Source organism: Centruroides sculpturatus, unplaced genomic scaffold (genome assembly GCF_000671375.1).
Source record: "Centruroides sculpturatus isolate CEXI.00-Female unplaced genomic scaffold, Cexi_2.0 scaffold146, whole genome shotgun sequence".
Lineage (NCBI taxonomy): Eukaryota > Metazoa > Arthropoda > Arachnida > Scorpiones > Buthidae > Centruroides > Centruroides sculpturatus.
In genome coordinates this window covers 690468-702087 of record NW_019384292.1, presented here as the reverse complement: position 1 = coordinate 702087, position 11620 = coordinate 690468, and the positions used below count along the sequence as shown (strand labels likewise).

The window sequence follows — 11620 nt, the reverse complement described above, 5'->3', positions numbered from 1 at the left end:
TTCCAGATTCTACCAAAAGATGCAGCGATTTAGACACCAAGATTCATGGTGTACGTCAGACAAAGTGATTTTGACCTATCTAGTCGCTAATGGAAATAAGATGGACTTAATCTCTTCGCTCTTTCTAATTATTTTTGCCATTTAACAAAATCTTAACGAGATATAAGTCGATTCTAATATCCATTTTCCTATCTGTAATCGATTCGAAATCTAATTTTGCCACCTCGTTAAAAATTCAAGAGATTTTTCTTTAAGAAAAAGAAATAAATCTAAATTTTAACCGCATCTGTTATGTAATTAACAATAGTTTTTTTCCCCCATATTTATGCGCCGAATTCGACAGAGAAAATGGTTAATAGAAATCGTTGTAATTAATGCGGAAGTAAAGGGGGAGGGGAAAACAGTAAAGAAAAACGTGTCAGGAAGTTGTAAGTTAAGTAAACTTGGATTTTGTTGGGAATATCGAACCTGCTGGAGGTTCGATAAACAAGTATCTGAACGAGAAAGTCAATGAATGACAGATGCTTCATCATCTGTTGACAATATCAACATTGTGTTCGATGTGCCACGGGAACAGATAAATTATCCAACGAACACTTCATGAAATAAACTGAAAGGATGCAAATTCCAATTCGTGTAACGTTCGTGTATTATAAATATCGGTCATAATCGAATATCGTGTATAAAATACGTCATTCGGGGGGAGGGGGTTATTAATATCTTTACTTTAATTGCACATCGCACGCGAAGGTGTCTGAGAGCCGGATTTATACCTGACGGCCTTACATTTTTACGTGTATCATTATTAGGTGAAGAGAGAGGACCAATTCTGTGTTGTAGCATAGGGCTACAACACATATATGTGAAACACTTCAGGTTTATCTGCATTCGTGTAGCGTAACTAGAAAGGATGTTAGAAGTAGAACATGCAAATCTATCTTCACCCCTATACCGCTGTGGATAAAGAGTGTACAGGTAAATTTGTCATATCAATTCCTACTGTCATTCACCAGGCTGTAGATAGATTAAAATCGAGACTAGATATGAAAAGCCGAAGACAAGAGGCTTCTATTAACTATATATGAACTTCCAGTCTTGAATAGAAGTCACAAGATTTCAATTCAAAAGAATAGAGTTAGGTAGATAACTGGCATGACTCGAATGTTATCAGGAGAAGTATGATTTACAGGGACAAGACACTACTAAAATCGAGACCGGATATAGAAAGCTTAATATAAAATATGATAAAAATTACATCCCAGCATTGTAACGTCACAATAATTTGGAATTTTCTTTCTTTATATACAGAAGGAATGAGGGATCAAAACCCCTGACTTTTAACTCTTTCCTTTGGCTTCTCTCGGTTACACTACTGAATAAAGAAAACGATTGCACCTTCCATAAAGAATTTTCTACAAAAAGTTTTGTTTATTATTTCTGATTTTATAATAAATTTAAATTAAAACATGAATAGTGGAAACGATAAATTACGTAACAACACGAAACATTTTACGTAACACACGCATTTTTTTTTTCTTTAAAGATTCATCCAACATCGATTATTATAACAGCAATTTCTTTTCTAAAATAAGTTTAAAATTTAAAAATAATTGTATTATAAAATTTATTTTTAAATAAATTNACAAAAAAAAAAGAAAAAAAAACACAAGGAAAACAAGCTAAGAGGATGCTGTAATTAAATTATTTTTTGGTTTTTCCTCCCTTTATTGAGAAGTTAACTTTTAAATTTCTGTTTTCTAAACGCCTTTAACCTTTCTCTGTATCGTCTCCTGAAATCATGCAACTCGAATTTCATTCACTTCTAATTAAAATAGAACGCCGAAACTTTGACGTCCTATGACAATGCATTTTAATAATGTTTTAGGAGGTTAGCCCCGCTCCTACCCCACCTCAAAATCCGATAAACATAACAAAATATACAATTTAATCATGCGGGGCAGTAAAGAGCTTGTATGGGGTCCGGGGTAAGAACGTGCCCCTTTCTTCCCAATACAGTTGATTCTATGCGTTTATTACACCTAAATAGGTGTTTCAGACGTAAATAAAACCGGGCAAAGTCCACATGCTGAGGAGGCGCGAACCCACGACCCCCTCATCTCTACACAAACACAGGAAAATAGGGATTTTTTTTTCTGTGTGTAAAATGCATCTGTAATGACTTATATGAGTGGTTTAATTAATAACGAGGTTGGGGTATGTGGGTGGTGGGTAGGACACATCCCACCCACCACCCACATACCCCAACCTCGTTATTAATTAAACCACTCATATAAGTCATTACAGATGCATTTTACACACAGAAAAAAAAATCCCTATTTTCCTGTGTTTGTGTAGAGATGAGGGGGTCGTGGGTTCGCGCCTCCTCAGCATGTGGACTTTGCCCGGTTTTATTTACGTCTGAAACACCTATTTAGGTGTAATAAACGCATAGAATCAACTGTATTGGGAAGAAAGGGGCACGTTCTTACCCCGGACCCCATACAAGCTCTTTACTGCCCCGCATGATTAAATTGTATATTTTGTTATGTTTATCAGATTTTGGGGTGGGGTAGGAGCGGTGCTAACCTCCTAAAACATTATTAAAATGCATTGTCATAGGACGTCAAAGTTTCGGCCTTCTATTTTAATTAGAAGTGAATGAAATTCGAGTTGCATGATTTCAGGAGACGATACAGAGAAAGGTTAAAGGCGTTTAGAAAACAGAAATTTAAAAGTTAACTTCTCAATAAAGGGAGGAAAAACCAAAAAATAATTTAATTACAGCATCCTCTTAGCTTGTTTTCCTTGTGTTTTTTTTTCTTTTTTTTTTGTTTGCCAAATGCGAGTGAGTAAAATGAATACTTCTATTTAGGGTCTGACAATGAAACGTTTCATTACAAACGTTATAGCGTAGAATGCAATGTTTGGTGACATGAAAGAGCTAATGAAAACATCATTCAATACGCCCTGGTAAGAGGAAACAGCTGACATCTTAAGTCTTTAATTCACGCAATTAAATGTTATATAAACCGATCACGCGACGAAATTGTTTCTCGCTTTATTTATCTACAAAAAAAAATTTAATTCCTTTTTCTTAATATACCGGTTCCTTTTGTTCGAATTTTTAACACGCCGCACTCTCGCTAATCCGACTTTTACCCGCGCAGAGGTGCGCCGGATTATCGAGAACGTATACAGATAATGAACGAGTGGCGTAACACTTCAACCGTGCGCTACTAATTCTTTTCAGAGTTGTACTGTATTTGCGCCGGATTATTGAAAGCGCGTACTGGTACGTAACTCTTCAGCCCCTTCGATACCAATTCTTTTTGGGCTGTACTGTATTCGTTATCGTACAGTGATACATTAATTGGGCTGCAATTACTGTATTCTGTCTGTTTCTCCTTAGATAGATGAAAATCGAGACCAGATATAGACTTAGATACTGTAGATGAAAATCGAGACCAGATATAGACTTAGATACTGTAGATGAAAATCGAGACCAGATATAGACTTAAATATGTGAAAATCGAGACCAGATATAGACTTAGATAGACAAAAATCGAGACCAGATATAGATTTAGATAAATGAAAATCGAGACCAGATATAGACTTAGATAGATGGAAATCGAGACCAGATATAGAAAGCGTAAGAGCCAGAAGCCACGATTAACTGTATACAAACTTCCAGTCTGGGGATGACTTTTTTCAAAATTAAAATTAATTATTAAAAGTTGCACTCCCCAGAAGTCACAAGTTTACTGTAGGTATTTTTTTTAAAAAAAAGCACGAATAATACAGGTGTGCCGGATTAGCGAGAGCGCCGTGTAATTACTCCGATAAGTAGATTAAGTTAACGCTTATATACCCGTTTAATCGGGAGGAAAGAAAGATCGATGAGCATAAAAAAAATCCATATTGTTGTTACTAGAAGCTATAGAAAATATTGATACACCGACTTCTATAATAAGTCTGCTTCTTTCTTCCGTTTACTTTTTTTTATTTCCATTTGATATATAATCTATCAAATTTATATATATTTCTATTTAGGATCGGGTTATACATATATATTTTATCTTATAACTTATGTATGCGTGTTATACAATGCCTATTTTATGCCTTCCTTTTCTATATCGATCGTTTGCTTTTCTATCCAGATATAAGTTATATATATATATATATACATATATATTTTGCATATGTAACTCACACGGAAAAAGGTAGTAAAATTATTGATTTACAACACATTCGTCATCATTTAAACTCGAAAAATCTAAAAATAGAATTTTAAAAAACAGAGAAAAAAAATTTATATTTCTATAGGGGGGAAATCCATCCGAATGAATAATGAATAGATTAGATTGTCAAACGAGACGTAATCTATCAGAAAATAGTTTCCGAATTTGCAATTTTTTAAAATGTGATTAATGCGATTTGATTTAAGTAGAGAATAGCAAAATATTTTAAGGATAGAAATTATTTTTTAAATTTTTTTAAAAATTTTTATACACGCAAATAACTTGTTATAGACCGAAACGGGTTCTTCTACGTTTAGATCAATAAAGTAATAATAATAATAATAATGCTGTTTTTATTCTAATAAAAAGCGCCCTTTAGTAGTAAAGTGCCTACTAATAATAAGTTCCTTCTAATAGTAAATTACCCTCTAACATTAAGTGCTTTCCAATAATAAGCTCTCTCTAATAGTAAGTTCCCACTAGTAGCAGAGCGCCCTCTAATAGTAAGTTCCTTCTAATAGTAAATTACCCTCTAACATTAAGTGCTTTCCAATAATAAGCGCCCTCTAATAGTAAGTTCCCACTAGTAGCAGAGCGCCCTCTAATAGTAAGTGCCCACTAGTAGCAGAGCGCCCTCTAATAGTAAGTGACCAATAATAATAGAGCGCCCCTAACAATGTTTTCTAGTAGTAAGCTCTCACTAATAATAAAGCGCCCTCTAGTGTCGTAACGAGCTTTCCATCTTCCCTGCGTGTTTCCTAATTTTTGAAAATAAAAAAAATAAAATAAAACAAAATACTGCAAAAATGACCGGTTAATTTTTAAATTTAACAGCCCAAAACGTTACGAAATCGATTTAAAAATAAATATATAATATAAATTATTTTCTTGATGCCCTTTCGTCCTGGACTTTGTACTCGTTGCACCTGCCTGGTGTGGCGCTGCCTGTATTAGTAAAGCGCCTTCTAGAATAAATGCCATATTCACACCGGAAAAACAGGCAAAGAAAAAAACTAAATTTAGGAATTTCACCGTAGGAAAGGGAGAGAAGAAGGAAAGGGAAAAAAAAATATATATTTTAATATTGGACAAGGTGTAAATCTCACACGTGTAGTTTATAAATTTAGTAAATGTGATCTGCCTGCACTTTGTACCTTATGAGTCTATAAAAGTAGCCCATATCTTTCCAAGCTGTCCAGGTAGTGTAACTACTATGTTGTACTGATCAAAATCCGGAAAAGTTGAGATGGTCCGATACCCATGGCTGCTGTTACCTTTTCCAGATCGTTAAGTTTTTTAACGGAATATTGCTTTACATTCGATTACTTGCAAACTATTAAAGTACAGTTGGGGGAGGGGGCATTGGCCATCTATTTTGATAGTGAAATGCACTTTTGAGAAAAGTAAGGAAGTCGAAACTTTTATGGCACTTCGCTACCTTAATTACAAATAGAAAACAAGGGTAAACTATAAAACACTTATAACTTTTCCTATTATTAATATTAATAATTATCGGGATGGACCAAAAGTCGATTAACATCCCTATAAAATCGAGTGCCCGCTAATGGCTGGGTGGATAGAACAACTGAAAACTGGTCGTGGTTTCGTGCTTGCTATTGGACAGGGACGTGGAATTTTCCGCATTTTTTTTACCTTTGTAACAACTGAATAGGGGCCAGTTTCTCTTAAAAGTCCTCCCCAGTCGGAAGACCTCATTGCTTTAACAAAATAAACTACACCCCTATAAAATTGAACTTGTTACGTTGTTTTTTCTGACACGCAGAGATGGTTGCCCCCTAAGCGTAACGTGCCGATTTTACGTGGGTGTTAAGTGACTTTTTGGATCGCCCTGTATCGTGGCACCCTTATAAAAAGCCAAAAAAAAAAAAAAATGCGTTTGATAACGTATAGGGGTTGGCAGGCTAAAGTGAATTAGTAGTCGAACCTCCAATAACGGACATTGTTTCAGGAACGTTTCTTTTTTGTTACGCGTGCCCCGAAACAAAGGTTCTCTCGCCGGTGGCCGTTATACAGAGGTTTGCCTGTATTATTTCTTTTTTATATATTTACTTTGGAGTTAAATGCTCGAGTGGGTACGAAAACAATTGTCAAACTCACCGAATTTCCTAGGATAAAGCGAATTTTTACACGAACGATCAGTAAATAGTAATAACATTTTACTTTTAAAATTCTTTAATATACTCTGGTTTTATATGTTTAAGTGAAGCAACGTAAAAATGCGGAATTGTGTTTACGCGCGTCCATAAACAATTCGAAAAAACAAATATTTCGATTTTCCGTGTCCCGGATTCAAAAGAACACGCAGATCCAGAAAAGAATATATATATAGAAAAAAAAATATCCAATAATTCTTGGAAATTACCTAACAATTCCTGTAAATCGCATCCATTTCTGCCTACGATTACACCAAAAACACACAAGAGGGATGCCATTACATCTAGATAATACGCTTAATCTTTGGTCCATCGTGGCAGAAATTCTCACAATACGTAGCAATGTAGGGGTAAGCCGTTTCCACGTGCCATTACAGCAACAATGGAATTAGACAAGACATTACACCAAACTGCGAACGTCATTGTATTTCGTGACATTCGCTATCTTTCAACGAACAGAAGAATGAGGTCGCATTTCCATCAGCCCTTATAGATCGGCCACGAATGACCGGCCACACCCTGACCACGTGATGAGGGGGACATAAAGAATGACGCCATCAATCCCAACATTCCAGCTTCATCCAGGTCAAATAATTGAGAGAAGTTCGAACTTGGAAGACTTAGAGGAAGAGTAGAGGAAATAAAGGAAAGGATTATGGGATACGCCCAAGATCAAAGTATAACATCTGCTTCTTTTTTGACGAAAAGAACTGAAAGTATGTTGGGTTATAGATTATCTATAAATTAATGTGGAGCATTCCATCGCTACAGGATTGTTCTCCTAACTGAATGTACTGTACGTTACCTAATCCCTCCCCGAAATTTACGAGTTTTACTTTATATAAAACACATGGAAAGTATGAAGATAGATCAAAAAATGACTTCTCCCCTCGAGATTTTTACTGGAAAATGTCGATTTTGGGGTTTTCTTCTATATGTATGGATGTTTGTGTGTGGGGGGCAGGATTTTCTTCACCCACTTTAAAGCTTAATAACTCGTATTCCTTTTGCCATAAATTTCTGAAATTTGACAGAGAGGTTTGTATATTAAAGTGGTCGATACTAGTAAATTTTGGTAGCTAAAGGTCAAGGGGATGAGGAACTAGAGGGGATCGAATTAATGAAGATTTAATCGGTTTTAACATTTAGAATGTTTATAAAACTCACTTCTATCCTCAAAATTAAAGATTTAAATTTAATTATAATCTGATAACAGATGGCACCATAGACAATTTTAACTTTTTTTTTTTTGCCTGGAAAGTTATGCAACCTCTAATCAACGAAGTTTATTTTAATTCGGTAAACATAAATATAAGTAGCGGTGTTCAACCTTATTAGTTTTAAACGACAAACAATTGTTATTTAATACTTCTTACGATGAATTTTAAGCTCGTGTTACATGGAAGTATAGAAAAATGTCTATTGTTTGGCCGTGTGTTACGTAAAAACAAAAAACAAAATTAAATAAAAATAAAAAAAAAAATTTAATTAAAATTGAAATACGATCTTCAACATCGATCGTCACTTTGATAAATAAGTTTAAAATGAAGAATAAAAATTTTTATCCATTTAATTTACTTCAGATTAGCTATTGTTTTTGGAAGGAACAAAGCAAAATATATATATATATATATATATATATTCTTTATAATTAAATTATTTTATAAACCTGGTAATTTTCTTTTTTTAAAGCTCAAAATATGTTTAAAATTATATTAAAAATAATGACGTTTGGCAAGTTTTAATAGAAGGAGTGTAAAGAAAAAACACTAGGCTGTAAAATAATGAATGGTTCCAAGTGGCCTGTAGCAACTATAAATGATATATTACTGTTCTCTGCTGCCTTTTATAACATCCAATAATCATTGTTATAAATTTTTTTCATGAACCTCTAGATAATGGACAAGACAGGATATTGCTGTGAAGGTGGTAAGACGTATAACTTAAACGAAAGAAAATACATCTATTGTGTTTAAATGACGCGGGGGAGCATTTAACAATACCTTTTTTTTATTTTCTTTATCGATTATACAGAAAGAAATTAAATAACTGATCATTATTTACAATTTCTAGAAACTCTATACCGGTAGAGTTACTCATATAAAAATGTACAACAATGGGAGAAGGTCAGACATCCAATTAACAATGGAAAAATCATTGTCTTCGCTTTGAAACGAGGAAGAAGAGACGTTCCACTTCGTAAATCCGTGGAAATGTTCTTATTTTATATATATATATATTTTATCTGGTTGCACAATTATAAATGTTCTTCATCAACAATTGGTTCTTCCAAGCAAAAAAGAAAAATCCCCGTTTCTCTTATTTAAAATAAAAAAGAAACTATGTTTAAAAAACAATTTCATGCCCATCCTGTGGAAAAAAATTGACCATAACATGGTTAAATCGAACGAATTCTTTAACAATTTTCATCTGTTTTGATGAATATTGCTCAACTTTGATTGAATTTTTTTTTTAAATTCTTTTCTTTCTCTCTTATATAATATATTTTAACTCATGGCACATGTTTTGCGTGTGGTTAATTCCCATAATTTATAGAGTTATTCACACATCGACTTTTGTATTATCGATTTACAACACAAGATAATTGCCCTTTGTTTAGTGTCCTTTACTAAAAACAAAAAAATGTACATTCGGCATGGAACATCTTACTAGTTACCCGCCCGCGGGTTAATGTACCATTCACGATCTATACGGCCTTCGTGCTATATACAGGAACGGATGCACCGGATACCACTTACAGTACCAACGTAGCAGGCATCACAGGATTATTTTTTTTTTTTTGAAGGCAGTATTGGCACGCTGGACTGGAAAGCCGAGTGTTTCTGTGCACACATCACTTGCATAGACTATATCACCTACGTCTTTCGGATGCGGATTTCTCGAACACGATATTCCACGGATCGTCACTCAGTTCCGGATAAACGAGAGGATCGTGGTAATAACGGTCCCGGTAATGGGCGATGGAACCCGTGTTTATAAGAAGGCTCTTCTCTTCTTCGTTCCATCTGGATGGGCTCCTAGGATTAGATATTAAATGTTCTTTCTCCTGTGCCCATCTCTGAGATACCGCTCGTTGCTTGGCGTGTTTTAAAAGACGTTGATGCTCTCTTTCTGGTGTCGTACCGTATCTGACGTTGATGATGGCGTGATGAAGATGCACTTTGACGTCACCCACGTGATTCCCTTGCTGATCGTCGGCTTTGATTTCGTGCACGGTGGCATTGGCGGCACTTCCAAGTCTCTGCAGTTGATTTATGTCGTCGACCACCCCCCAGGTGCTCTCTTTAACAAAGTAGTATACATCGCGACCGTGGTGAAGGAATTGTATGTCTAATAAATAGCTGTTATTGAATACTGATACAAATACGTCTTTGCTTATCGCGTCGGCTTCCGATGTCGCGTGTACTAAAACTCTACCTTCCCTTTTCGTCACCATGATACCCCTTCCGAACGGTATTCTTTCGGTTGAAATTCTAGGTTTTGGCTTCTCGAAGAGCTGCTCTAACTTCACGCGCGGTTTCTGAACACTCGATATACTCGCAAATGTCTTAAGTTTCTGTCTTATAGAACAAGTAATCCCTGATATCGTAGTGATACTTGGCACGTCCATGTAAAGAGGTGGAGGATCAGCTTTCGGATCGTCTTCGAATAACTTCTCTGCTCCCAAATCTAAACTGGACATATCTATACCTTGAATTTTTATCCATTCGTTGAGATCTGACAATAGAAAATTTACTTATAACAATTATCAGTTAAGTTTTCAGTACGATTTCTGTATACTCACCCAATTTTTTCTTGAAATTCATCGGTAAATTCACAGGATCGTTCTTATTGAAACGATACAGATGAAGTCCTTTCGGATCGGAAAGATGACGTAACATGTCCTCCCATCTCGGTGTCATCCATTGTCCAACTAACGAATCGTAAATGCGATCGCCAAAATGCACGAGGCCGGTCACGGGGTCGAGGAGACCTCCTTGAAAATCCACGGGTAAATAGAAATTGGGATTGGAGTCGAACAAGACGTGACCGTAAGGTCCACGATGAATTTCTTTAACAACGTCACCGTACACGTCAAAAACTAACAATGGGCTGCCTATGTGATCCGTAGCCACGTAATAACTTTCACGATTTAATCGTATATACACAGGAAACAATCTATCGTCGTAAGTAATAGTAATTATTCTCCCATCTGCATTGTTATAAGCGTGTGTTAAAAGGGACGGATAGTTAGGATGGGAATAGAAATATTGAGTAACGTTACCAAAACTATCTTTTCTACCCGACAATCTAGAATTGGCATCGTAATAATATTGTACATCGTAACGACCCGATCTGGTCGCTCTTATCAATTGCCCTCTGGTATTATAAAGCAAAACTTCTTCACCCCTCTGAACGACAAATCCTCTGGTGTCCAACAAATAGGGAGTTTCACCAAAGCTGACGATCCTATCACCCAAATCGTGCACGATATCTATCTGATTACCCATATATTGCATAGTGACCATATTACCATTTTCGTCATACGTAAACTTCCACTGATCTCTTCCCATCATCTCTACTAACTGCCCATCCTGATCGTAAGTGAAATTCTGAACTCTCACCATAGAAGTACCTAGATGCCTCATATAGATTCTCGATAAGATAACATTGTTCCTGGCGTTATACTTAACGTCTATGCCATACACTTCTTTATCACTGATCACTAGAGATACCTGATGGATTCTCCTGATAGAATCCGCGTGCCTTATGTAAGACACTGTGCCATCCGAGAATACTGTACCATTCAAGCTGATCTCCGATATACGAAAGGGGCTAATGTGCTCTAATTTCCCAGTGGTACCATTATACAAGAACTCCAAATTAGGCAGTTGGATGTCGGCAACTTGAGGGATGATGGAGGTAATGCGGTTTAAGGAATCATATTTATAACGGAAATTTGCCTTGGCAAGGAGGGGGCTCCCGTGTACCGTCGTTTTTGATTCTGTCAGAAGTATCCCTTCGTATTTATATTCTGTAACGATATTAATCCCGTTGGCACTCCAGAATTCTGAAGAAATTTGTCCAGAAGAGGTGTAAGTCTTCCTCACTTCTCCTCCTCCGTAGATTACAGCGGAGAGCAAAGAATGGTTGGTGTACCTAGAAGACAAAAACATCCTTTCAAGAAATGGTTATTACATCCGCAAC

General features: G+C 35.8%; 1 protein-coding gene across 4 annotated transcripts in view; it reads right to left on the bottom strand.

Annotated features, from left to right (window-relative positions):
• Positions 1-8422: 8422 nt before the first annotated feature.
• LOC111637571 (teneurin-m-like) overlaps positions 8423-11620 on the bottom strand; it is a 136877-nt gene continuing 133679 nt past the window's right edge. For all 4 annotated transcript variants that reach the window (XM_023383428.1, XM_023384112.1, XM_023384757.1 and 1 more), the window contains 2 exons: positions 10218-11572; positions 8423-10150 (listed from right to left, as the gene is read on the bottom strand). In XM_023383428.1, the coding sequence (XP_023239196.1) occupies positions 9285-10150; positions 10218-11572 (2221 nt within the window). In that variant the 3' untranslated portion in view covers positions 8423-9284. The remainder of the gene's footprint in view (positions 10151-10217; positions 11573-11620) is intronic.